Consider the following 27,230-nt stretch of genomic DNA (forward strand, 5'->3'; position numbering starts at 1 on the left):
TGCTCTGCCTTCTCTGGTCAGCCAAAGCCCTGCTGAGAAAGTACTGGGTCCCTATTGGAACCCACTCTCTGCACATCTGGAAATCTTTGGAAATAGACCAGAGACCAGGGCGCAGGTGTGCCATGGGACAAGGTGAAGACCCAGGATCACCTACACACCAGAGTCCACCCAGTAGGACAGGTGCCCTGCCACTCACTCAGACTTCCACAGGGGCCTGACTGAGGGCTTGAGGGGCCAGGGTTCAGCCCTTGGTGGGGGGTGGGGTGCATCTTGGGAGGGAAGCTCTGCCCTTTCATCTTCACCCCAGGCCCCTGCCCCTCATCCCAGTGATGCTCAGCTTCCTGGCATCCACCACACAGTAGTGCAGGGTGCTGCCTGCCAAGCGCTGGTCCAAGGTAGAGGTGGGGGTACAGTGTCTGAGGATCCATGTGGGAGACCGCAGAGGAGAGGACCTGCCCTAGGCCTCTGACCTCCCACCCTGGCCTCACCCCCAATCCCAGTGCTGGCTCCTGGATCCCAAAGGCTCAGAGCCCCTTGCAAGGTCTTCCCCCATGAGATCTGGGCCTCACTCCTTCTCCACCTCTGCACCCTTGGACAGTCAAGGCTGGTGGGCCCACGTGGCCTCCACCAAACCCCTGAGTCTCCTGGGAGATATACCTGGAGCAAGAGGGGTGATTAACATACAGACCAGGACTTGCACTGGGGTATGCAGGTCAGAGAATGAACATGCACAGGTGTGCAGGTGCCCAGCTCAGCGTCAGACCCTTCCCAGCCCTGCCAGGGGCCAGGGGGAAAGCACTCCCTCCCCCCATTAGCTGCCACCAGCCTGCCTCCCAGGGCACTCAGAACATGCACGGTCCCCGGGCCAGCTCTGCCCCTCCCACCAGGAGGTATGGGCAAGAGACAGGAGGGCGACAGAATGGAACAAAAGGGATTTCTTCCCTCTGCCTGCAACCTTCCCAGGGCCACAGGTCCCAAAGGACGGCCCCTCTGAGGGTGGAGGTGGTTCCCAGCTGATGCTAGGCCTTGGATGCCTGGAAACTCCACAGTGGCTTTCAGAACCCTGTCTACACCTTTGCAAGTGTCCACTTCACTCAACTCTCCTCTGTCCAATATCACCTGTGTCCTGCCAGGATCCTCACCCGGAGCCACCTAGTTGGAGGGTGGGCTCTCAGCCTGGGTCCCTGGGGTAGCCAGGGAGCCTGCTGTACATCACCAAACCCCTGGAGACAGTGCTCAGTCTCCCAAGAGCTGTGGGGGAAGCAGAAGAGGGACTAGCAGGACAATTGGAGGATGGCCCAGCCTGGAGGGAGGGAGGGAGAGTGGAGAGAAGACGGCACTACCTTGCCTCTTGGTGAAGGATGCTTCTCGGATCTGTTCTTTTTCTTTCTTTTTTATTTAAAAAAAAATTACTTAGGGCCGGGTGCAGTGGCTCATGACTGTAATCCCAGCACTTTGGGAGGCCGAAGCAGGAGGATCATGAGGTCAGGAGATCAAGACCATCCTGGCCAACATGATGAAACCCCGTCTCTACTATAAATACAAACATTAGCCAGGCATGGTGGTGGGTGCCTGTAGTCCCAGCTACTCGGGAGGCTGAGGCAGGAGAATTGCTTGAATCTGGGAGGCGGAGGCTGCAGTGAGCTGAGATTGCACCACTGCACTCCAGCCTGGGTGACAGAGCAAGACTCTGTCTCAAAAAAAAAAAAAAAAGAAAAGAAAAGAAAAAGGAAAAGAAAACAAACAAAAAAATTACTTAAAATCTTTATTTTAGACACACTTGAAAGACTTCTTTAAAACATAGTTAACATATATAAGTCTTTTGCTTAGGTACAAAGGAAAACGCAAACCATATAAATTAGTTAAGCTTTTCCTAAAAAACTCCCTTTTTTTTTTTATACAGGTTCAAGTGATTCTCCTGCCTCAGCCTTCCAAGTAGGGTGGACTACAGGCACGCAACACCATGCCTGAGTAATTTTTTGTGTTTTTAGTAGAGACGGGTTTCACCGTGTTGACCAGGCTCGTCTTAAACTCCTGACCTCGGGTGATCCACCTGCCTCAGCCTCCCAAAGTGCTGGGATTACCTGCATGAGCCACTGTGCCCAGCCAAAACTTCTTGACGTTTAGAGTTTGAATCTTCTGAATCATGAAACATTTTTAAATTTTTACATTTACATACAGTAAAATTCACTCTTTTTAGTGTACGGTTCTAGGAGTTTCGGCAAAGGCGGAGAGTTGTGTAAACACTGGCACAGTCAAGAGACAGAACTGTTCCCATCACTTCATGCCGTCCCTTAGTGGTCAGCCCTTCCCCACATCTGATCCCCTAATTTGATCCCTGTTTCTTGATTTCTCTTGGGCCTGTTCCTGTAGTAAGGCAGCCGGGGTAGGGGGTGGCAGGCAGGCTCTTTGGGGGTCCATGATCATTCTTCTGGCACATGGGCCTCCTTCTCTACATAACATGCCAGGGCCGGGGTAAGGAAGGAGGCCGCCAGCAGCCAGCTGCTTTCCATCCTTCCCCAGGCCCAGTGGAGGGAGTGGGGAAAAGGAGGGCGTGTCCGGGGCATCTGGGGGTGGGTCTATGGATCTCTGGGCTGGGGGAGAGTGGGAACCCACATGGCTCCCTGGCTCTGCCTGCCCCAGGGAATCAGGCAGGACGGCTGGTCATGGTGAGGCAGCCACCCAGAACCGCCAGAGCACTGGGCATGTTCTACGGAGCAGCTACTGCTATGCTGAGTATAATCACTTCCACAGTGTGTCAGGCGCTGGGCCGGGCCTGATCCCCGCAACAGAACAGCAGTTCTTTGTTGCCGACGGTGTATCATTAGTTCCATTTTACAACGAGGACACCCAGACTCGGAGAGGTTGAACAACTTGCCGAGCTCATCCAGCTAGGACCTGAACCCAGGTCTGTCTGGTTCCCAAAGGATAAAATGTCGCTGATGGTTTAGTCTGGTTCAAGTGCCAGTGCCTCATGTCACTAGCTGCTGTGTGCCTTTGGGTAAACTGCCCCACCCTTCTGAGCTTGGCTGACTGTCCCCTGGTGCAGTCCTCTTGGGCTGTCCTATGGTCTGCTACTGCAAAGCAGAGCCTCCTTCGAGCCAGTGAAGAGGCACCATAAGCTCTTTCCTGCCTGAGCAGGTTGCCCTTTCTTCTTCCTAACTTCTCCTGCACCCCTACTCCCTAGCAATGGCCCCTGGACAGGTTATCAGGGTATGTCAGTATCCCCATGGCTTTGGAGGTGCTGCTCCAGGTGAGAAAGGAGGAGGACAGGCCGGGAGACACAGAGGAGACCCGACCCTCGAGACAGACATGGGTCGGTGGAGATGCTCCTGAATCCACAGGTCCACCGGCACACTCAGGGGCCCAGTCTGTCCGGCACAGGGGTCTGGATGGGCATCAGAGTTCAGTTGGCTCCTGGCTTGGAGAACTGCAAAGCACCAAGGCTCCAGGACACTGGCCTAGTAAGAACCTGCCCCCAGAACCCTCTCTAATGAGGCCTGACACCCTCTTCTTCCCTGAGAGGGCTCAAGACAGGAGAGGGGGCCCTGGCCCATGGTCCCCGCCAGGGTTCTTCAGCCCCTTGGCTCTCTGCTTTCTTGACTTTCTGCTCCCAGAATCAGAGGCTACAGGAACAGGACAGACTCCTGGAGGGTGCCCCACCCAGAGCCCCCAAGGCCTGACCCATAGGGTCATAGTGTTGGCCCAGGGGTGAGCAGCTGGCAAGAGCCAAACACCAGGCCCTGCAACTCTGTCCAGCTGCCAGCCCCCGCAACTCTGTCCAGCTGCCAGCCCCCAAGTGCTCCCTCTCCTTCCTGCCTCACACCTGAAATTCTCAACTTGCAACGCACCCCCACACCCTACCCGTCAGGGGCCAGAGAGGGACAGCCAGGATATGCCTCCTCATGGTTTAGTGTCGAGAGGCCACACGAGAGGAACGTCATACCCCACACCCCTCCCATGACCTAATACATCAGCGACTGCAGGCCAGAGAGTATCGGGGTCAGCCCTGGAGGGGTCCCCCACAGATGGTGGCTCTGTCACCTCCCCACCACTCTGAGGAGAGCACCCGACGCCCTTGGGCTGGCCCTGCCATCCTGGAGAGAATCTAGTCTCTCCCCCTTTCCCATCTGAGCCCACCTGGGAGGGACCACCATCCTGCCCAGGAGCAGCCCTAGCCTTGGTTCTAAGCTGCAGAGGCTTGAGATGGATCTGGTTCAGAAATGCTTCAGAGTCTGAGGCCGGTGGCCCCCTTCACCCCACATCAAAGATGGGTGGACCTCGTGGGCCTGGCTGGGACACCTGCAGACGCTGAGCTTCAACAAGGCTCATTCTGGGACAAAAGTGCATACCGGAGGTCTTTGGCTGGTGCTTGTGGGGCTGGATTGGCATCTGTCCCCACAAAGCGGTGGCCCTAGAAGGCTGGGGTCTCCAGCTAGACTTTGTCCTTTTCTCTTTCCTCCTTGTCCAGGTGCCTCATGCTCCACAGCGAGCCCTCGAGACATGCAGGAAGGATGGACGTCCCACCCCTTCCGTAACAGAGCCCAGGAGCAGGGAAGGAAGTGGTTTGAGCACAGTGCTGAGCTAAGCAAGTTTTAGAAGCACTGAATCAGACCACGTGCAGCCAGTAGGGGAGGAGAGAACCTCTGGGCCGGTGTCCTGGAGGCCCGCGGGGGACAGGGGCACAGAGGCGCAGACTCAGGGAGCTGAGCTGGGAGAGGAATCCCGGAGGAAAGTGAGAGGGCTTCAGCACGTTTATTTAAAGGGGATGGTGAGAAATCTAGGAAAGAGTGAAACCCCAAGATCTGAGGGTTTAAGTGAGAGAGGTAGGTAGAGACTGGAGTTTTAGGGGAGTTCCCATGGGTTTCAGGGCTTGCTTGAGCTGTGGATCCAAGGCCTGGAGGACAGGGTGGGGCCAGAACAGATCCCACCGACAAGAGCAGGAGCCAGGTTGCAGGCATCAGAGAGGACAGGTGACCTGTCGGGGCCTGGAGCAAGGGCCCGGGCAGCTTCCTCCACAGGCCATGTGAAGATAGAGCCATGGATTGGGAAAGGTGGAGACTCCGAGTGTAGAGGTGTCCATGTAACAGTGCTGGCTGAATGGGGGACTTCCAGGTCACACCCCAAAAAGCTCTGAGCCGATGTTAGTAACAAATGGGGAGGAAGGCCCAGCTGTGGCGCCCTGGGCATTAATCCTAAAAAAGATACCACTTCTATGTGCCAGAAACTTCAAAGCAAGTGAACACTTCAAATACGAGAACCAGAGGTGTTTTTTTGTTTTTTCTTTTTTCTTTTGAGATGGAGTCTCGCTCTGTCACCCAGGCTGGAGTGCAATGGTGCAAATCTCAGCTCACTACAACCTCCGCCTTCTGGGTTCAAGCAATTTTCCTGCCTCAGCCTCCCGAGTAGCTGGGATTACAAGCATGAACCACCACGCCTGGCTAACTTTTGTATTTTTTTTTTTTTAGTAGAGACGGAGTTTCCCCATGTTGGCCAGGCTCGTCTCGAACTCCTGACCTCAGGTCATCCACCTGCCTCAGCCTCCCAAAGTGCTGGGATTACAGGCGTGAGCCACCCCACCCGGCCAAGAGGTGTTAAAACCTAAATCAGACTATGTCATGCCTCGGATCTGAACCTTCCAGTGACTGTCCCTAGCAAAGCCATAGCCTGTGAGGTGCCCCCTCAAGGCCTCACCCGATTTCATTACTTGAGGATCTATCGTCTATCTTACTCTGCAGAATGGAAGCTCCAGGAGGGCGGGGGTTTTTAGACAAAGTAGAAATTGTCCACCATTTTATCCTGGCAGGTACAATATGCCCGATAAGCATTGTTGAATGTAGACTCACAGCCAATTTGTGACACTGGTGTCACCATTCTCCTTTACAGATGGGAAATGGGGCTTCTGGGGGAGTGAATGGCTTGCTTAGGTCACGCAATTCTAGATTGCAGAGTGAGGATTTGACTCAGACCTGTTGACCTCAGAGCCTGATGTCCAGCCAACAAATTCTCAGAAACTCGGGGTTTCTGAGAAATAGGACAGTCAGCCTAGGGACCCCTGAGAGCCCAGGCCGAGGGGGTGGGTTTCCTGGAGTAGAGGTTTTGAGAGGCAAAGGCAGTTATCATCAACCCAGGCTGCACTGAAGGGGGCTGTTCCAGAGCCAGGGTGCATTGTTCAGCTGCCCAATGGGCCTCTGGGTTTCTTTCAGTTCCCTTTGGTGACACGGCTTCCCTCCTCCCCCCTGCTCCCCACCCCAGCCACCCCACTCTACACTTGCTCACACAGCGTAGCTTCTACTCGAGTCAGGAGAGGGTGCCTCCTACCACACCCTCAGTCTGTGATATTCCAGCCAGGGGAAATGGGGGAAGGGGCCATCTCACCGTGGGGAGTGGGGGGCCTGGACAGACCTCCCTGTCCCCACCGCCTCCTGCCCCATCAAGGGGAAATGGGAGTACTCACACAGGGGCCGGGTGTGGCTTCACTTCCCCTCTACTTGCCCTTCCACCCCCAGGATGGCACTGGGAGGCCAACGGATCCCAGATCCTGGAAACACTGGAGTGTTGCTCTCTGTCCTTCCTTCCTCCTGGGCCATGTCTCTGGCCCCAGATGATTCTTGGCTCAGGTTCTTTCAGTTGAGGGAAGTCAGGATCTGAGCCAAGCTGAGCCCCTGCATAGCCTCTATCCCAGGAGCCCCATATCAATGCTGCCGGCTTGGTAACATCATCCTCCTTTTAGAGACGAGGAAATGAGATTTGAGGACCTACTTAAGGCCACTTGGCTGAAATACAGCAAAGCCAGGTGCAAGCCCCTTCTCTGCACGCAGCCCGTGCTGCTTCTTGAGGTTCAGAGGCTCTAAGGAAGGGGCCTCACCTGAGCAAGATGGACAGTGGGAAGGGGGCAGAGGGCAGAATTCTAAGGTCTCACGGTCCCTCAGAATGGGTGAGGAGTATTTAATAATAAAAGAAGGCTCTTCTAAGCTATTGCTCCAGATATGACCAGCATAGAATATTTTTCTATTAAGCATAACTGACCTCCAGTGAAAAAGGTTCCCATTTTGTGGGGAGCCACTTTTGAAATAGCAATTTCATTTTATTATTATTATTTTGAGATAAGATCTCACTTCTACACCCAGGCTGGAGTGCGGTGGTGTGCCTCCTGGGTTCAAGCAATTCTCCCACCTCAGCCTCCCAAGTAGGTGGAACTATAGGTATGTGTCACCACGCCAGGCTAATTTTTGTATTTTTTGTAGAGACAAGGTTTTGCCATATTGCCCAGGCTGGTCTCGAACTCTTGGACTCAAGTGATCTGCCTGCCTTAGCCTCTCAAAGTGTTGGGATTACAAATGTGAGCCACCGTGCCTGGCCTAGCAATTTCATTTTTAAAGAAAGAAATATAAAACGATCTACCCATTCACATTTTCCCCATCCATACTTTAAATTTTAAAAATATGAAATAATGAAATACTCAGCAGATACAAATAATAAAATACTTATATATAATGATATTTCGACTTCATATTAGGGCTACAAAGGTCAGGAGAGAGGGAGAGATACAGAAGAGAAAAAAAAAACGTAACACATGAGTGTCTTTTTTTAACTTGTTAAAGGTAAAGTTCAACCCAGGAGAAGGGAGGGGAGGGAAGGTCAAAGTTCTGATTCATCAACAAATACTACTTTATTTGTTAAAAATACAAGGCTCTGCTTGGTGCAGTGGCTCCTGCCTGTAATCCCAGCACTTTGGGAGGCCAAGGCGGGTGGATTGCCTGAGGTCAGGAGCTCGAGACCAGCCTGGCCAACATGGTGAAACCCCGTCTCTACTTGGGAGGCTGAGGCAGGAGAATCGCTTGAACCGGGGAGGCAGAGGTTGCAGTGAGCTGAGATCGCACTGCTGCACTCCAGCCTGGGTGACAGAGCAAGACTCCATATCAAAAAATAAAATAAAATAAAATGAACAATGAAAAGACAGGAGGGAGGTTCCTGAGTAAGCTGATTCGAGTGGAAATCAGACATCAAAATTGAAACCCAGTGAATTTTCCAAAAAGCCAGATGCTCATAGAACTGAAGCTTGAGACACTTACATCAGTACACCTGCTGCCTGTTGACCAATTCCTCTTCCTTGTGCCTCCTGTTTTCCTTCCCTGCTATATAAGCCCCTAACTTTAGTCAAGGGGAGGGATGGGTTGGAGGTTTGTCTCCCCTCTCAACAGCTCACTGGCTGATGTCACCGGAATAAAGTCTTCCCTGGCAATACTCGCTGTCTCAGTGATAGCTTTCTGTGCGGTGAGCAGCCAGACCTAGACCAAACCCATGGCAATCCATAGCAAAATCAACCAGGAAGCTATTTGCACCCTGGAACCCCACCTGGGAGGGGAAGTCAAGGCAGACTTTCCAGAGAAGGTGATGCTGAAAATTTCAGAAACAGAAATTTTGAAGAGCAAGAGTTACCAAGCAAAGAACATTCCAGGAGAAGGAACAGGAAGTGTGAAGGTGGAGGTCCTGGGGGTGAGGTTCTTTATGGAATCGAAAACGGTTCAGAACCACAGGTCGACGGTCAAGGTAGTAGTGAGAGGAGGTGGGACAGGCGACCACGCCGCTGCACCTGGGATGACTGGAAGGCGACTTAGGGGAGCTGGGGCGAGACAGGTGTAGGGGTTGAGGATGAGAAAGGCACAGAGTGACTAGAGGATTCCTGCCTGCAAGCACATCTGGAAGGGGTGTCTGGATCCTGGGGGCAGCGATTGTGTTCTAGGGCGAGAGCCACCCTCGCCAGGGGTGCAGGCAGGCGAGAGGAGGGCCTGGAGCTGTGGGTCGGCCACACTGCGCCCTCATTTGTGTGCAGCCCCGGAGGACCAGAGTGCTTCCCCCACCCTCTCCCAGGGCCCAACCGAGCACTGCAGCGGGAGGTACGGGGTTGTCAAATGACAGTTTTGCGGTTCCAGATTGCCAAAAGAGCCAGTGGCCAGTCTAGGGCACCGGGCCGTCTGGCATCTCCCTGGAGGCCCTGGGCCTGGCCCGAGGCTCAGCCCGGATCTGCAGTTGCCAGGTCAGTGCGGGGCCCGGAGTGGATTCGCGGGGCGGGGCGGGGCACTGCCCGCGCCCGGAGCTCGGCAGCAGCTGCCCAGGGGCGGGGGCGGCAAGACGCGGAAGTGCCCGGCAGGTTGGCGGACCGGCGGGAGGCGCAGCCTGGGCAGAGCTCAGCTTGGTCCCGCCGCCCAGCCGGTGCTCCCTGGCGCAGCCACGCAGGCGCACCGCAGACAGGTGGGTCCCAGCCGCCGCGCTCTCCTCTCTGCGTCCGCGCCCGGCGCGCCCCGAGGGAGCGGGAGCGGTGCCGGCTACTGCCCCCAAGTCTAGGCCTAGACTGGGGCCCGCGCCCCCCAGGCACCTCCGGGCGGCGGGATGAAGACTGGAGTAGGGCGGGGTCCGCGTCCAGCTGCGCCTGGAGAGCGAGCTCGGGTGGGTGCCTACAGCAGGGTGCGCCCGGCCGGCCTGGGACTTCCAAGGCGCCTCCCACGCCCCGATCAGTTTGGGGTGCTGGCGCCCGGGGAGCCCAGTGACCCAGGCGGCGGAGTGGGCAGCGCTGCGGGGGGGCGCCGGCTCTGCTGCTCTCCCTCCCTCTCGCCATCGCCCAGAATGGGGGCTCCCGGGCGCCCCGCTGGAGGCTGGCTTGGACCACAGACGAGCGAGGCCCGATCCTTACTTTCGATGCACTCGCCCTTGCTCTTACCGGGCCACCCTCACCCTTTCGGAAAAGAGGTTGAGGTTAAAGCGTTCATCCCCCGGGATCTTCAGGCCAATGGCAGGAACTGTGCAAGAGTTTGGGGGAAGATGGTGTCAGGTAGAGGCTGCGTCCCTGGGCTCGCGGCCGGGAATGGCAGACTCTCGTCCCCCGAGCAGCGGAAAAGGATGGGGCGCAATAGTTCCTGGGCTGGTTTCCTCAGGTCCTGTCCCAGAACTTAAGAAGGCAACAATGAAGAGGCTAAACGTGGAGGAAAAGTGAGGCTAGCATGGCCGGGATGCGTGGGGAGATGGTTGTCTCCGGACCCCGGGAGGGGGGGGAGCGGGTACCTGGGAGCAGAGGCTGGAGTGGGGGACTTTCCCAGCCTCGCGGCCACGCTGAACACAGCAGGGCGAGGACCGGGGTGCTGCTCCTCCAGCAGCAGGAGGAGAGGTCCAGAGGCCGACCCTGGAGGTGGGGGTGGCTCCGCGGGCTGGCCCAGGGGGTGTGCCTCAGCGGAGCACGCGGGAGGGGTGGGGGCGGAGGGGAGGGGGGAGCAGGGGCGGAGGGGAGGGGGGAGCAGGGGCGGAGGACTGGGCTGGGCCTGGGCTCCTCGAGGGCCCAGAATGGAGATAAGTGACCAGAACCAGAGAGGGCTCGGCTGTATCGATGTAGGAAACTGTAGCCCCTCAGGAGGCCCTCTGGCAAGACCTCCCCTTCCTGCCCCCACCCCCAGTAGTTATGGGGCCTGGGGTGCTGGGGCTGAGGGGTTCCAAGAGTCAAGGGAAGCACTGGGAAATCACCCCTTTTTATCTAAAGGCCCTACTTTGGGGTTTTTCCCCTGTACCCTGGTCTTCCCCTACCCTGACCCTGGGAGGAAGCCGAAAGAAGCTTCTTTCTGGGCACCTTTTGCCCCAGAGCCTCAGCCTGTCTGGACCAGGTGGGCAGCAGAGCCCAGGGTGTGGGCAGCTGACCCGGAGGGGTGGGATTTGGGGGTCAGGGCCTGTACAGGGAACCCCTTGTCCTCTCCCTGAGCTGGGTGTGGGTTTGCAAGGAGACATGTGACCCAGACCAACCCTGGGAGCAGCAGGGCGCCTGCTGTCTGGCCACTCTTACTAGGACTGCTGTGGCACTTCCTCCCCTAGTGGGTCCCTGGTGCCCATGAATTGCAGCTCCTGGGTGGTGGTGGGGGCACTGTCTCCTGGGACTCCAGCATGGCCCTGGGGTGAGCTGTGGGCTTGCCCCACCTCAGCAGGTCCTCTAGGGCTGCCCACTGGATGCTTCGCTGCCTCACACACTTGTAGGGACTTCCTCAGGCTGTTGGATTTCCCCACCTTCCGGGGCTCAGGTCCATTGACTTAGGTCTAGGGCTCCATACATTTCACCCAGAGACTCCGGAGCCTGGCAGGCAGACCTGTTCTGATACCGAACTTCCAAAGTCATGGGCCTTGATTGGGGTGGTCTGAATTAGACCTAGCCCTTTTGTGGGCAGAAGGGAGCTTCTGGGAGGATGGATGCTGTTCGGGTTAGAGCTCGTGTGGCTGCAGGCAAAAGCCTTGAGGCTGAGTCCCTTCTGTGGCGTGGTGGACAGACTCTCGCTCATCACAACCGGGCTTGTCACGGGAGCTCCTTCTCCACACCCCTCCCTAAGCTGACTGTATGGACGCGGCCCTCTGACACTGAGGTCGGAGTTATCATTTCAAAACCTTGCTCTGTATTAAACAGCCGTGTTGGGCAGGGCCAGACTGCTGGACTGACAGTAGGGGGCAGGCAGCCGGACCCTCTGAGCTCCCCAACGGCACCAGCGCCTGCACGGCCTCAGCCCAGTGTGTCATTAGGGAAGCTCTCCCCGATTCTGCGCAGACAGAGCTTCCTCTGTCCATCCTCGCTCGGCCAGAATTGTGTGCCGCTGGTGACTGGCACCCCTCTATTCTAGGGCCAAGGCCTCTCAGGGGTCTACAGATACAACTATGGGTGGGTGCACACCCATGTTATAAACCACACTAAATGCACAAAAACTGTCTGCAAGTTTGGGGTGCGGGGAACAGCTCTGGGTGGGAGGTTGGAAATTTGGTCTGGGGGACCCACTCGGCTCCCTCCCTCAGCCCACAGTGAGTCTGGTTTCTGAGTTGTCCCGGTCTAGCCACTTTCGTTTCCCCTGGGGCCGGGTGGAGGCTGGGGCAGAAAGCGGAACTGAGCCCGCGTGTTCTGAGGCCAGGGCAGGGCTGGAGTGTTCTGAACACCTCCCCGTCCCAGCCCCTGGGCCAGGCAAGGGCCAGCCTTACCTCTCCTGGGTGGGTGGCAGCAGAGCTGGGCTCTGAGAGAGGCCTGCAATGTGAGACAGTAGCAGCTCAGAGGCGGCACTAGGCAGGTGCAACCCCAAAAGGTACTGGGCAGGGAATTTCAGGGGAAACTGAGGCTCCATGCTGCAAGGCCAAAGCAGGCCCAGACACAGGGAGTTCAGCTCGAACCTTTGCTCCTTACTTGCTGACCGACACGTTCACTTCTGATGGGCTGTGCTGTGTAATGACCCAGTCCTTTCTGTCTTCCACCCAGGGGTCTCAAGTGAAGGGCCAAGGGCATGGGTAAGGGGAGGAGAGGGACAGAAGGGAACTCAGGACTGTGGAGAGTTTCCGGTTCTGGGCTGGAGAGGGAGTTGGGCAGGTGGAGGGGAGGAGGCAGGGTCCCTCTGGCCTGACTCCAGGGAGGCAGTGAAGCTGTGGCCTGGGAGGCGGGGCTCGTGCCCCTGGGTAGGTAGCAGTTAGAGCTGTGGCTTCTGTTTCCTGCAGCCTTCCTAACAGGCTCCGGCAGGCGTTAGGGCCTTCCTAAGTGCTACCCGAATGCATGTCCAGTGGGAGGAGAAGGGGGAGGACCAAGAACCTAGATGAATGGCCCTAGAGAGGTAACATCTGTTTGGTGCCTGCTCTCATTGGAGGTAGGTTGAGTTGGTTGATGGGATTTCTCTAAAGATATTGAGAAACTGCTTTCCTCTGAGGGCAGGTGTCCTTGGGAGCTCCAGATGAGATTCTTGTTGAGGGCATCTCCGGAGGGAACTCTCAGGGGGTGGAGGGTGAGAAAACTTGGGCAGGGAAGAATCGAACCAGGGGTGTAGACTGAGCAGGAGGCTGTCTTCGGGCTGATCCCACAGAGCGCTCGCTGCCCCAGGTAGCCAGCTTGAGACAAGACAGCCAGGCTTTTGGTGTCAGGCAGTCACTGGCTGTGGGCTGCCCCCCAAGAGCAAGGGGTGGGCCTAACCTGTGGTGTGAGTAGTGGAAGGCGGTTCTCTGGCCAAGGGCTGCTTGCTGCTGTTAGCAGTTGGAGAATGGATGCCTCTGCCCGGTAAAGGGCACCTGGGGCCGCACCCGCAGCATTCACTAACTCGTAACTCTCCTTCCCTTCCTCCAAACACAAAATTCCATGACACTAGACAAGAAAGCTGATGCTTGGAAAAGAGAATTGGCCTTAAATACCTAGATGGACTGGAGAGACCATCCTTTGTGGTCCATAGCTTGACCTCTGAGCACCCTGTTCCCATCCACCTGCAGACCTGCTGAGGCTCCCCTCTGGCTTTCTCCTGCAGACCCCTCTGCCATGAACCAGTCCATCCCAGTGGCTCCCACCCCACCCCGCCGCGTGCGGCTGAAGCCCTGGCTGGTGGCCCAGGTGAACAGCTGCCAGTACCCAGGGCTTCAATGGGTCAACGGGGAAAAGAAATTATTCTGCATCCCCTGGAGGCATGCCACGAGGCATGGTCCCAGCCAGGACGGAGATAACACCATCTTCAAGGTAAGCCCCGGGGAGGAGGTTGGCTGGACCTCCAGGGCACCCTGTCCCCAGAAGAGGAGCTCACATAACACACACAGGCAGCTCCTCAAGGCTGGCCACCCGCCCAGCTACCATGCTGCTGCTGATGCCAGGCCCGGACTAAGGGGATGCAGATGTAGACACAGGGTACACCTTTTTCCTTTTTTTTTTTTTTTTTAAGACAGAGTCTCGCTCTGTAGCCCAGGCTGGAGTGCAGTGGCACGATCTCAGCTCACTGCAACCTCTGCCTCCTGGGTTCAAGCAATTCTCCTGCCTCAGCCTCCTGAGTAGCTGGGATTATAGGCATGAGCCACCACGCCTGGCCTAGGGCACATCTTTTCTAACCTGCACCCTAGAGCATCCTGGGGACTGAGGGTCCCCAGAAGGCCTTCCCATAACTCGTCCTACTCACCCTTTGCTCGTCTCACTCCTATTACTCATGAGGACTTGTTCAGTGCACGCATATGCTAAAGGAAGCCAACGATCATCCATCATCTTTCTAAAAATTTTATTTTTAAATTAATGTATATTTATGGGGTACACAGTGATGATTTGATAAGCACAGTGATCAGATCAGGTACTTAGCATATCCATAATCTCAAACATTTGTCATTTCTTTGTGTTGGGAACAAACTATTTTTAATATAAGATTCAGATACATCATCAATCTTTTAATTTTTTAAATTTTCTAATTTTTTTTAGAGACAGGGCCTCACACTGTTGACCAGGTTCCAATTTTTTTTTTTTTTTTTTTTTTTTTTGAGACAGGGTCTCACTCTGTCACCCAGGCTGGAGTGCAGTGGCGTGATCTCAGCTCACTGCAGCCTCGACCTCCCAGGCTCAGGTGAGTCTCCCATCTCAACCTCCTGAGTAGCTGGGATTACAGGTGCCTGCCACCACAACTGGCTAATTTTTTGTACTTTTAGTAGAGACTTTGCCATGTTGCCCAGGCTGGTCTCAAACTCCTGGACTCAAGCAATCCACCCACCTCAGCCTCCCAGAGTGCTGGGATTACAGGTGTGAGCCACCGTGCCCGGCCCAATCTTTTTTTTTTAATTGATGTACTACAACTGTACATATATACTTTTTTTTTTTTTTTAAGAGATGAGTTGTTGCTCTGTTGCCTAGTGTTGCACCACTGGTGAGCAGTGGTGCAGTCATAGCACAACCTCCAACTCAGCTCAAGTGATCCTCCAGTCTCAGCTTCCTGAGTAGCCGTGACTACAGGTGCATGCCACCATGCCCAGCTAATTTTTTTTTTTTTTTGAGATGGAGTGTTGCTTTTTCACCCTAGCTGGAGTGCAATGGCACAATCTCAGCTCACTGCAACCTCTGCCACCTGAGTTCAAGCAATTCTCCTGCCTCAGCCTCCCTAGTAGCTAGGATTACAGGCACCTGCCACAATGCCCCGCTAATTTTTTTTTTTTTTTTTTTTTGTATTTTTGGTAAAGACAGGGTTTCACCATGTTGGCCAGGCTGGTCTTGAACTCCTGACCTCATGATCCACCTGCCTCGGCCTCCCAAAGTGCTGGGATTACAGGCGTGAGCCACCGTGCCCAGCCTAATTTTTTGATTTTGATGTTTGTAAAGATGAGGTCTCACTTTGTTGCCCAGGCTGGTCTCAAGCTCATGGGCTCAAGTGATCCTCCCACCTCCGCCTCCTGAGTAGCTGGTATCACAGGCGCAAGCCACTGTGCTCTCTCCAGTAATCTTAATGCTAGGACGTACCTAGCATAATAGTTTTTGCTTACATTTTAGTTTTTTTGCCGTGTGTGTATATGGAATGCAAAATTGGAATCAAGTGAATATCTTGATTTATAGCCTGGATTTTTTTCACCCAATATCAGGATCAGCTTTCCTTTCCAACATACGTCCACATCACTTTTCGTGACTGTAGAATTTCCACTGGGATGGTTTAGCACAATTTGGTCACTGAGTCTTGGTTTTTAGATACTTGAGATTGCTTTTAAAACCTGAACTTAAAAACCACATTGTCATGTAGGCTGTCTTAATGCTTCCCTTTTTTTCATCCTCAATTATTTTGGGGGTTGATTTCCTAGAGTTGAAAATTGCTGGGTCAAAGGCAATGCTTATTTTTTAAAACTTTGGGTACATATTTTCTTAGTTTTTGGGCTTGATCCTTACCTTTCCAAAATTCTCTTGCTAATCCATTTCTTATTTTTGTATAGGTAATACAGTCACAAAATTCAACATTAAAAGGCATAGAATGGTTTAGAGCAAAAAGTCTCCCTCCTTCCCTGGTTCATCACCACCCACTCCCCTCCCTAGCCTTTCCCTAGAGGCAGCCATGCTGTCATTTTCTTGTTTAGCCTTCCTGAGAGATTTTTATGCACATGTAAGCAAATATGAACTATCCTTTCCTCTACTTTTCATAAGAAATGCTAGATATCTGCATATTTGTCTAGACTGAATACTTCTTGACGATTGCTACATGTCAGCTTATAAACAGTTTCCTGCTTTTTCTTTTTTTGTGCTGCCCAGTATTTTTCATTCAATGGGTTGGCCGTAATTTCACCAGCCCCTCATTGATGGATGTTGCATTGGGTATTTGGGGTCATCTTTTACACACAGTACTGCTGCGAATAACTTTGTGTGTGCAATATTTTGTGTGAATGCTTCTATGATATTTAGGATGAATTCCTAGAAATCAAATAGCTGGGTTAAAAGGTAGAAAGAAACGTTGGTAACCCTCACCTCACCTAATTGCCGTTCAAAATAATACCAACAGCTCCAGTGTCTCAAGCCTGTCCTATGTGCAGGTTTAGCTCTGAGTGCTTTACGGACATCAACTCCCCTCATCTTTTTTGAGATAGGGTATCACTCTGTTGTCCAGGCTGGAGTGCAGAGCATAATCATGGCTCACTGCAGCCTCGAACTCCCCAGCTCAAGCAATCCTCCCACCTCAGCCTCCTGAGTAGCTGGGACCACAGGCACCCACCACTATGCCCAGCTAATTTTTTGTAAAGACAGGAGTCTCATTATGTTGCCTAGGCTGGTCTCCAACTCCTGGGCTCAAGCGGTCCTCCCACCTTGGCCTCCCAAAATGTTGGGATTACAGGTGCGAGCCACTGTGCCCAGCCAACATCAACCCCTTGAGTCTTCGCTGCCACTCCATGAGGTGGGCAACTGTGAGGAGATCAAGACAAAGGGAGGCAGTGACGTGGCCTGGCACACAGCTGGCGGGGGGCGCTTCCAGATTCAAACTCAGCCTGGCTCCAGGGTGCTCACCGTTATCCCCCACGCTGTCCTCCTTAGAGATCACACTGATTCACCCTCCCAGGAGCAGGAACTATGGATGCATCTCATAGCCCCTAGATTTCATGTAGCTTGCTGGCAGCCTGAGGGCTGGGGCAGGACTGTGGCAGACTCCCACACTGCAAACCAGGTCTGGGGCTCAGCAAGGCTCAGCCTGTAGCCGAAGTTCTCCCCACACAGTAGAGTCTCCTATGGGACAGGAGGCAGACTGGGGCTGTGGCAGGGACGAGGTTCTCTGTGGTCGGCTATCTCTTCCTGCCCCAGGCCTGGGCCAAGGAAACAGGGAAATACACCGAAGGCGTGGATGAAGCCGATCCGGCCAAGTGGAAGGCCAACCTGCGCTGTGCCCTTAACAAGAGCCGGGACTTCCGCCTCATCTACGACGGGCCCCGGGACATGCCACCTCAGCCCTACAAGATCTACGAGGTCTGCTCCAATGGCCCTGCTCCCACAGGTATCAGGCCTAGCCCTCTGTGGGCCACCTGGGAGGCTGTGCAATGTCCTGGCCCCCAGCCATGAGCTCTTGGGTGCAGGCAGGCCAAGGGCCCCTCTAGCAGGCAGTGGTCCAGGACACGATGCGGGGGCTCCCGCTAGGTCATGACACCCAGGGCTTCCAGGAGTGGCTGGGATGGGTCACTGGCAGATCAGGAATGGCTTGGCGTGCAGTCAGGGACCTGGGTGCTTCTTCCTTACCATTGCCCTCGTTTTGGCTTCTGGCTCCAGCCTAGGTCTCATGGCCCATGGAGTCGGGGAGGTCTTTCCCAATCCTGGTGGCTGTGCCCTCCACCTCGCCCTGTGTTGGGGCAGCTTTGGGGAAGGCAGAAGCTGCACAGGAGCTACAGGCAGCCTCTCGGGGGGATCTTGCTTCTCCTCCGACGTTGACTCCTTTACTGCCCTGCTATTCTCTCCCTGCTGTGCAGACTCCCAGCCCCCTGAGGATTACTCTTTTGGTGCAGGAGAGGAGGAGGAAGAAGAGGAAGAGGTGAGTGTGGGTCGAGGAGGCAGGTGGAGCCCCGGACAAGCTCTCTGCTGTCCCCATCGGCCTTAGGTTTCTGCAGCCCCACTCCCATGGAGCCCCGTGGCCCTCTCAATGGTTCTCCTTGTTTCTTCTCCTGGGATTCTGAACGATAGGAGCACAGTCCCCACCTGCTCCTTCCCAGGGCATTGTCATTACCCTGTGTGTGTGACCCATGCAGCAGCTGGGGCTTGGTAGGTCTGACTCCCCGCAGAAGGCAAATGAGGAAAGTGAGGCAAAAGGCTTTTCTGACCTGCCTGGGATGGACGAGCTGGGACCGGAGGCAGGGTCTTGCCTGAGCTAAACTGAGGCTAGGGGAGTTGCCTCATGGTTCTCGCCTGTTATTTCCCCAGCCCCAGGTCAGTGGAATAACCTGTCCTCCTTTCTCTCCCATCTCTTCCCTCCCTTGCTGGTGGTGTCCCTTCAGCTGCAGAGGATGTTGCCAAGCCTGAGCCTCACAGGTGGGGCCGGGAGGTGGTGGTTGGGGGTCTAGTATACAGAGAAGCTATAGGTACCATAGGTACCTGGAAGGGGGCTGATGGGAGGCTGGGGTGGCCCAGGGCTGGGAGGAGGTATGCCTGGGAGGCAGTTCATGGAGGTGGCACTGACAGCCGTCCACACGCACTCTCTGTAGATGCAGTGCAGTCTGGCCCCCACATGACACCCTATTCTTTACTCAAAGAGGATGTCAAGTGGCCGCCCACTCTGCAGCCGCCCGTGGTGCTGGGTCCCCCTGCTCCAGACCCCAGCCCCCAGGCTCCTCCCCCTGGCAACCCTGCTGGCTTCAGGGAGCTTCTCCCTGAGGTCCTGGAGCCTGGGCCCCTGGCTGCCAGCCTGCCCCCTGCAGGCGAACAGCTCCTGCCAGACCTTCTGATCAGCCCCCACATGCTGCCTCGTAAGGACCCATGGCTGGGCACGGGGAAGCAGTGCTGGGGGATTGGGGTAGGATTGGCAAGGAGGGTGGATGGTGCTGGACTCCCTTGGGTGGGAAAAGTGGGAGGGCGGATGGGGCTGGGCCTGGCCACTGGGCTGCAGAATGGGGAGGCGTGGGGCTCAAGGACAGGATGGGCCTGCCTTCTGCCCCACAGTGACCGACCTGGAGATCAAGTTTCAGTACCGGGGGCGGCCACCCCGGGCCCTCACCATCAGCAACCCCCATGGCTGCCGGCTCTTCTACAGCCAGCTGGAGGCCACCCAGGAGCAGGTGGAACTCTTCGGCCCCATAAGCCTGGAGCAAGTGCGCTTCCCCAGCCCTGAGGACATCCCCAGTGACAAGCAGCGCTTCTACACGAACCAGCTGCTGGATGTCCTGGACCGCGGGCTCATCCTCCAGCTACAGGGCCAGGACCTTTATGCCATCCGCCTGTGTCAGTGCAAGGTGTTCTGGAGCGGGCCTTGTGCCTCAGCCCATGACTCATATCCCAACCCCATCCAGCGGGAGGTCAAGACCAAGCTTTTCAGCCTGGAGCATTTTCTCAATGGTGAGGGCCCAAAGCTGTGATCCTCCTGGCTGCCTCTTGCCCAGGGCATGGTTCCAGCCTCTGACTAGGGACCTTGATTTTGATGCAGAGCTCATCCTGTTCCAAAAGGGCCAGACCAACACCCCACCACCCTTCGAGATCTTCTTCTGCTTTGGGGAAGAATGGCCTGACCGCAAACCCCGAGAGAAGAAGCTCATTACTGTACAGGTACATCTCCCCTGCCCCAAAGTCGGCCTTGGCTTGAAAACTGGGGAATCCTGGGGCTAGGCCCTTGCTCCAGGCTGGAGGCTCAGCGCTCCCTGAACAGTGTGAACTTGGCCGCCAGAGACCATCAAGGCTCAGAGCCGGAGAATGCAGTCTATTACTCACCCCTGATGGCTGTCCTCATGCACAGCTGGATCTGGCAGCCCTGCCACGGGTCTCCCTGTCTCATCTCCTCTTTGCCTCCCAGGTGGTGCCTGTAGCAGCTCGACTGCTGCTGGAGATGTTCTCAGGGGAGCTATCTTGGTCAGCTGATAGTATCCGGCTACAGATCTCAAACCCAGACCTCAAAGACCGCATGGTGGAGCAATTCAAGGAGCTCCATCACATCTGGCAGTCCCAGCAGCGGTTGCAGCCTGTGGCCCAGGCCCCTCCTGGAGCAGGCCTTGGTGTTGGCCAGGGGCCCTGGCCTATGCACCCAGCTGGCATGCAATAACAAGGCTGCAGACGGTGACTGGCCCTGGCTTCCTGGGTGGCGGTGCGGACTGATGTGGAGATGTGACAGCCCCGATGAGCACCTGGCTGGCTGCAGGGTCCTACCTCTGGGTTTCCTGGAAGTGGATTTGGGCCAAGAAGGAGAGGGAGAAAGGCCCGAGCCCCTGCCTTCCCGGGCCTTTCTCTCCTGGGCTGTCTCTGGTCTGGTCAGCCTGGCTCTCGGGAAATTCAGCCATGAGCAGGGAAAGAACTCCCCCAACCCTGGGGCCTAGCTGTATAGGAGGAATTGCCTAAGGGTGGCCCACTCCTGTGATTGCCCCATTTCCTCTGGCAACAAAAGCCAGAGTGTTGTGGGCCAAGTCCCCCTACAGGGCCTCTGCAGGGCATGGCCCTGATTTCCCTGGTTTGAGCCTTACTTCCTCATCTCCCTGTCCTCTGAGATAATATGAGTGAGCGCTTAGGCATCATATCAGATGCTCAAGGCTGGCAGCTACCCCCCTTCTTGAGAGTCCAAGAACCTGGAGCAGAAATAATTTTTATGTATTTTTGGATTAATAAATGTTAAAAACAGACTCAGCTGTTTCTTTCCTTTTTCTACTACCAGTTGCTCCCATGCTGCTCCACCAGGCCCTGTTTCGGATGCCAACTGGCCCACTCCCCAAGCACTTGCCCCCAGCTTGCGACCATTGGCACTGGGAGGGCCTGGCTTCTGGGCCGATGGGTCAGTTGGGCCTTCATAAACACTCACCTGGCTGGCTTTGCTTTCCAGGAGGAAGCTGGCTGAAGCAAGGGTGTGGAATTTTAAATGTGTGCACAGTCTGGAAAACTGTCAGAATCAGTTTTCCCATAAGAAATGGTGAAAAAGAGTGGGCTAGCATTGCAGCTGCATTTGGGACCATTCAAATCTGTCACTCTCTTGTGTATATTCCTGTGCTATTAAATATATCAGGGCAGTGCATGCAAATCATCCTGATATATTTAATATATTTATTATATTGTCCCCTGAGGTGGGGACAGTGAGTGAGTTCTCACTCTTAGTCCCCCAGAGCTGGTTGTTAAAGAGCCTGGCACCTACCCCCTCTCACTTCATCTGTGTCATCTCTGCACACTCCAGCCCACTTTCTGCCTTCAGCCATTGAGTGGAAGCTGCCCCAGGCCCTTACCAGGTGCAGATGCCCAATCTTGATGCCCAGCCATCAGAACTGTGAGCCAAATAAACCTTTTTCTGTATAAATTACCCAGCCTCGGGTCTTCGTTTACAGCAACACAAAATGGATGATTAAACCCCCATAAATGTTCAAGGATACCTTGCCCCACAGCCTCGTCCACAGAATATATTGTCACTGTTTGGATTTTTGCCAACCTGATAGGTGAGATAGTATCTCAGTGCCACTTCTCATTATCAGCAAGGCTGAGTAGCTTTTCACATGGTTAAGTGGCCTGTACAGATTTTTTTAAATAAACAATTTTAGAATGGTTTTAGATTTATGGAAAAGTTCCTAATAGAGTTCCTATGGACCCACACTTTCTCCAATTGTTAACATCTTACATTACTATGGCACACTTGTGATAATAATGAAACCATGTGGACAATTACTATGAACTCAACTTCTTTATTTGGATTTCATGAGTTTTTCGGATATCCTTTTTCCGTTCCAGGATACTATCCAAGATATCACATTACATTCACTTGTCACATCTCCTTAGACTCCTCTGGTCTATGACAGTTTCTTAGACTTTTCTTGTTGTTGGTCTTGACGGTTTTGAGGAATACTGGCCATTTTTTAAAGCATGTCCCCCAGTTTGGGCTTATCTGATGTATTTCTCATTTGTTTTTAGAGATAGGGTCTTTGTGTTGCCCAGGCTGGAGTGCCATGGTGCAACCTTGAACTCCTGGGCTCAGATGATCCTCCCACATAGCTGGGACTACAGGTGCACACCACCACACCTGGCTTTTTTTTTTTTTTTGAGACCTGGTCTCAATATATTGCCCAGGCTGGTCTCAAACTCCTGGCCTCAAGTGATCTTCCCACCGTGGCCTCCCAAACAGCTGAGATTACAGGTGTGAACCACTGTGCCCCGCCTGTTTCTCATGGTTTTTGTATGGAAGACCACAGAGGTGAAGCATCATTCCCACTACATCATATCAAGGGTGCATACTATTAACCTGATTTATCACTGTTTCTGACTGAGGTAGTGATAGATTCCTCTATCATAGTTACTCTTCATCCTCCCTGATCTATATGTACACAGGTACCGTGGTTTTAGTATTATTCACTTGCATCCTCTTAAACTTCACCAACTAGAGTACAGTGATTATGTAGTTCTCCTTTTGTCTTTAGTCTTAGTTTTCAATCATTTACAAAGGTGTGCACCTTTTTTCTTCACAGGCCTGTGCAGTTCTATTCCCTCTTACAATTGTCAATGTTTTGAGATTAGGAGAAGGGAGATGTCACATATCTGGTTTCCAGCTTCTTCCAAAAAACTGGCAAATACGAAAACACTGTCATACATTCCTCAAAGGCAATAATCAGCTGGAACTCTGGATGGGGAATGTTCTCCCAGTTCAATACGGTCCTCTCCTGGCCTGCTTCTTTTCACTGCTCTCCATGTCCCTAAGGGCATTTGAGTTTGCAACCCTTGATGAACGGTGGAGCAGGGAGACTGAGTGTAGATGAATTGGGGAAGCTTGGAAGGGCCAGGTGCCCCTCGCGACCACGAGTGGGCTGACTTCCCCAGTACTGCTAGCAGTTGAGTAACTGCCAAAAATCTTCCCTGAGTTTGTATTAATTGGTTTCCTAAAAATAAAATGAAAACAGCAATGAAAACCTGGCTGTCACTTACAGATCTCTGTGTTGTAGTAGCCAGCTGTGGATGAACATTATCCAGAAGTGACAGATGTAACAAACTCCAGAGGTAAAGGCAGGCCAGTGTGAGGTACAATTCACTGCTCCCAAGCCAGGCTAGGGCTCCCCTTGGTAGTAGCTTTTGGCTGCTCTGGTGGCCTGTGCTGGAGCTTAAGTTGGAACCCACAGGACCTTGATGCCCACACCCTGGGGATGAATGCATCCCTTTAGCCCCAGCAGTTTCTCTCCCTTCTTTTAAGCTCCTTGTCCCCACCAAGTTCATCCTTGTAACCAACTAAATATACCCTTCTTAAGACTCTCAGCTCTTTGACATAAAGAACCTACCCTGGCCGGGTGCAGTGGCTCACGCCTGTAGTCCCAGCACTTTGGGAGGCCAAGGTGGGCAGATCACGAGGTCAGGAGTTCGAGACCAGCCTGGCCAACATGGTGAAACCCCATCTCTACTAAAAATACAAATATTAGCTGGTCATGGTGGTGGGTGCCTGTAATCCTAGCTGCTCAGGAGGCTGAGGCAGGAGAATCGCTGGACCCCATCAGGCAGAGGTTGCAGTGAGCTGAGATCCCACCATTGCACTCCAGCCTGGGCAACAGAGCAAGGCTCCCTCTCAAAAAAAAAAAAAAAAGAAAAAAAAAGGAAAAAAAGAAAAAACGTACCCTTTTCAGTCTCTGTAGAGTAGAAGATATCAATGGCTTTTCCCATTTTTGCTGAAGGAGCATTCTTGGAAGGCAATGTTCTCATTTGCTGGTAATCTATCCCAAAGAATCAGGCACATCTTGTTGCAAAATCTTGAACCTTTAAGGTCTCTTGGTTTTGGCTTTCATCTCATGATTCACTTAAATCAGGGCCACACAAGGTAGACATTTAAATAAACTCATGAATGTTGATGCCATTCAAAAGCACAGTTTCCTTTATGTCTTAGGTGTGCATTCTCAGTTACTGTTCTTTATAACAATTCCCTTCAGATACATAAGGATTACAAGTTACTGTGTTTTAGTACAGTCTTGCTGGAAATAGCCCCAGTGCTGATGATCTGTGTTCCACATAATCATGGCCAACATTTCATGGCTAATCCTATCACGGAACAGACAATTCTGTGGGGAGATGACTTAGGCAAGTTCAGGTGCAGTTAGCTGACCTGCCCACATGGACGGGAGATACTCATCCTATTTCTACTAGACAATGTCATGCAGAAACACAGCATCTCCATTAGGTGAGCTGATCCTGAACAGTTCCTTTTTAAATTAAAATCTAGATGGGCATCCTTGCTCTGCCGAAAGTTTCAGAGCAGCCCTTTCAAATAATCTGTAAGGCTTAAGTAAGCAGTGAGGTTCTGACACCATTAACAACACAGGGCTGTTTGCAAAACTATAACTTTAGATATGCATTCCACATGCCGTTTTTCAGTGGCTAAGGAGGGCTGCATTAAGTCTTCCACACATTTTTTTCAGTTCCCCACACAATTGCCTGTGAAAACAGCCAAATTCCTTAAACAGAGCAAAATCAACTGGTTATTTCAAGGACCTATGGTTGGACAAAACTTAAAGGTTTTACTATTTAGCCAGAACATGAGAGGGATGGCTGGGGTAATGTGCTGATCCCTGGAATCTGATATCAGTCTATAAACACTCAAGTTTTTTTCTCTCCTTCTAATATTGCCTCTTTAGAGATTAAAACCCTGTGTACCACTGATGTTATGCTGGAAGATTTGTTTCACCAATTCCTATTGTTCTGTAGCTTGAGGATTTATGCCCAGGAGTGAAAAAGTTAGTGACAGGCAAACAAAAGGCAGAGAAGTGTCAGTATATCAACAACACTGCCAGATGTATCACATTAGAATACAGCTCTGCAGTTATTAGCTCAAAGCCCAATTGCCATAACAGACTGTTATGATTCCATTTATTAAAAACTCAGGAAAATGCAAACTAATCTACAGTGACAGAAAACAAACCAGTGGTTATGTGGAAATGGGGATGGATGGGAAGAGGCAGGAAAGAGGTATTACCTAGGGGTTCAAGGAAACTTTTGGAAATAAAGAGTATGTTCACTACCCTGATTGTGATAACGGTTTCATGGATGTATCTTATGTCAAAGCTTATCAAAGTGTATACCTTAAACACATGCAAATTATGTTAATGATACTTCAATAAAGTTTTTTCTTTTTTAAAGACCAGTAAATCTGTAGGTCAGGAAACTGTCTACTTGGGTGGCCATAGTAGAAAAACCATACCACACTGTTTAACTGAAAGAGTAACCCAACTCCCTTTCCCACTGAGGCTACACGAAAGGGTAAAATGTAAGCGTGATGAGCTTTGGTGTGAATTAGGAGAATAAAAAGTGCAGAATGAACCACTTCCCTGAAGTCTGAAGGGTCTGTGGCATCAGGGCAGGGGCCTGCCCTTTCAACTCCATCCCCAGATGTCTATCAGGTACCAAAGGCTGCTTCCATAGCTAGTCTAGCTGAACCATTTCCGAGCTACAAGGCAGTGAATGAAAGTAAAAACAAAGAAACACTGGTTAAATTTTAAAAATTTATTCTTTTTCTTTTGTTGCTGTTGATTTGTTCTTGAGATGGCTACAACACCAGACAGAACAGTGCCCTCATATCTGATGGCTGTGAAGGGCTGTACTCCTTTGAAACATTAAGATCTGCTTTGGGCTTCCCTCTTCGGCCTCACCCTCCCCTTAAAATCAAGTCATTTCCACACTTTTTAGTAAAATACTAAATGACACATCATCCCTTGTTAGCCCTGTAAACATTTTTTCTCCACACACCCTCCCTCTTTTTTTCTCTCATGTCTGTGGGTGAATAATTCACTAAGAAAAAAAACCTTAAAAAACAAAAACTTACACATTTATATCCTGCACTCCCCACCCACCCGCCCACCCCAGTTTTGGCTCTTCTCTCCAAGGCAGACAACAATCTGATGTGGATTGGAAGTGGACTGAGAGAATGAACGGGGTCAGGGTTCAGATATCCATAAATTCTGACCCTGGCAGGTCCTGAGCATCACCAATGTGACCACGATAGAAAGCAGAACAAGTTCCTTGCTTACTCCTCCTTGTCTAAACAACTCTAAAGGTGGGAAGAAACAGCTGGAGAAGGTAGAAGAAATTTCTACTCATTTGCATTTAAAAGGAGGGGAGAGAGAAAGAGAAGGAAGGGTAGGAGAGGAAAGAGAGGACAAAACAATAGAAAACCTGAACAAATGACCCTGACCCTCTTCTTCCAATTGCAGCTATTTAATTCATGTGAATCCCCACATTATCCCTAAGTAAGTATTTTGTTTCACAGAAAGCTTGTCCTTTTGTTTTTCCGTGTACACGTGCGCACTGGCGCTTGTGCGTGTATGTGTGTGTGCGTGCATGTGTCATTTGCTACCAGGTGAATGTTTCAGTTCTGGTTTCTGTTTAGTCTTCCTTTTTTTTCTTTTTTCTTTACTTAAAATTATTTTTCTTTTTAGAAAGTTCACCAGGAAACCAGCTCCCCTCCCACCACGCCGGGCAGGCCACAGCCATCTTTTTAAAATCCGCGCTGATTTTCCCTCACACCCCCAAACAGGAACTCCTCAGGATGGCCTCAGAAGGCTGGAGTCTCTCCCTGTCTGGCGGGACACCCTGGTGGCGGTGAAGGCCCCTCTGCCACAACGGAGGTTTCTGATTGTGGGACACAGTCTGGTTTTCGTTTTCTTCCTGTCTTCTAATTAAAAAAGACATTCCTGACAAAAGAGATAAGACAGTCAATAACTGCACCAGAAAATAGAGCATTTAGTAAAATCAACCTTAAGGCAGAGGTTTCTATATTTCCTCAGGTACCTCATTCTGAAGTCTGCCATAAGAACTCAGAAAAAATAAATAAATAAATAAATAAATAAAAGCCTGGCGTTTTAACTTGTGGGTTCAAGGGAGTTACTGCTTTAATGAGACACTGTCTGCAGTGTGCTTCCAATGCTGAGTGTGCTGTGGAAACAAGGGATGATGTGTCAGGAGGGCAAAGAGCCAGCAGGTCCAGGCCTCCCATTCCAAAGCAACCAGGGAAGCTTTGCCTCAGTCTGCTAAATCCCACAGGCTTCATGTCGATTTTATTTTGAAAGAAGGCTTTGCCTACTAATAACAGTTGAAAACAAAACAAAACAAAACACCAATTTAGATGCTATCGAAAGGATACTGTACTAAGCGGAGTGGTTCAAAGTGAGGACTCTGGTACCAGAATATCTACATGTGAATTCTGGCTCCACCAATAACTGTCAGGCAAATTGTTAAACATTGTTGAACCTCAATTTCCTCATTTGTAAAATGGGAAAAATAGTACCAAATCCAGAAAAGCAGATGAGGATTATCTTAGTTAATACATCTAAAACACTTAAAACAGTGCCCTGAC

At 52.3% G+C, this 27,230-nt stretch overlaps 2 protein-coding genes across 14 annotated transcripts in view; one reads left to right on the forward strand and one right to left on the reverse strand.

Annotated features, from left to right (window-relative positions):
* The first annotated feature begins 8,184 nt into the window (after positions 1-8,184).
* Positions 8,185-20,556, forward strand: IRF5 (interferon regulatory factor 5). 10 transcript variants are annotated; one of them, XM_063708281.1, is made up of 10 exons: positions 8,185-9,040; positions 12,502-12,647; positions 13,293-13,498; positions 17,057-17,246; positions 17,713-17,774; positions 18,235-18,268; positions 18,442-18,702; positions 18,896-19,288; positions 19,377-19,495; positions 19,740-20,556. In XM_063708281.1, the coding sequence occupies exons 3-10, from the start codon at positions 13,304-13,306 to the stop codon at positions 19,983-19,985; spliced, it is 1,500 nt and encodes a 499-aa protein (XP_063564351.1). In that variant the 5' UTR covers positions 8,185-9,040; positions 12,502-12,647; positions 13,293-13,303; the 3' UTR covers positions 19,986-20,556. The 10 variants fall into 10 exon arrangements, with proteins under 10 accessions (XP_063564351.1, XP_018887321.2, XP_004046243.2 ...); XM_063708285.1 differs by lacking the exon at positions 8,185-9,040 and adding an exon at positions 10,764-12,098 and having other exon boundaries at positions 18,490-18,702; XM_063708283.1 differs by lacking the exon at positions 8,185-9,040 and adding an exon at positions 10,765-12,098.
* A 4,810-nt stretch (positions 20,557-25,366) lies between these two features.
* TNPO3 (transportin 3) overlaps positions 25,367-27,230 on the reverse strand; it is a 104,039-nt gene continuing 102,175 nt past the window's right edge. For all 4 annotated transcript variants that reach the window (XM_004046199.4, XM_063708280.1, XM_019031429.4 and 1 more), the window contains one exon: positions 25,367-26,568. The gene's annotated coding sequence lies outside the window, so the exon portion shown is untranslated. The remainder of the gene's footprint in view (positions 26,569-27,230) is intronic.

This window comes from Gorilla gorilla, chromosome 6 (assembly GCF_029281585.2).
Source record: "Gorilla gorilla gorilla isolate KB3781 chromosome 6, NHGRI_mGorGor1-v2.1_pri, whole genome shotgun sequence".
Classification (NCBI taxonomy): domain Eukaryota; kingdom Metazoa; phylum Chordata; class Mammalia; order Primates; family Hominidae; genus Gorilla; species Gorilla gorilla.

Excerpts from the sequence above, each read along its gene's own strand:
- IRF5 (XM_063708281.1), top strand. The coding sequence starts at position 13,304 with ATGAACCAGTCCATCCCAGTGGCTCCCACCCCACCCCGCCGCGTGCGG. Across the intron at positions 17,247-17,712 it reads CAATGGCCCTGCTCCCACAG|ACTCCCAGCCCCCTGAGGAT; the intron begins GTATCAGGCCTA and ends CCTGCTGTGCAG. Across the intron at positions 19,289-19,376 it reads CCTGGAGCATTTTCTCAATG|AGCTCATCCTGTTCCAAAAG; the intron begins GTGAGGGCCCAA and ends ATTTTGATGCAG.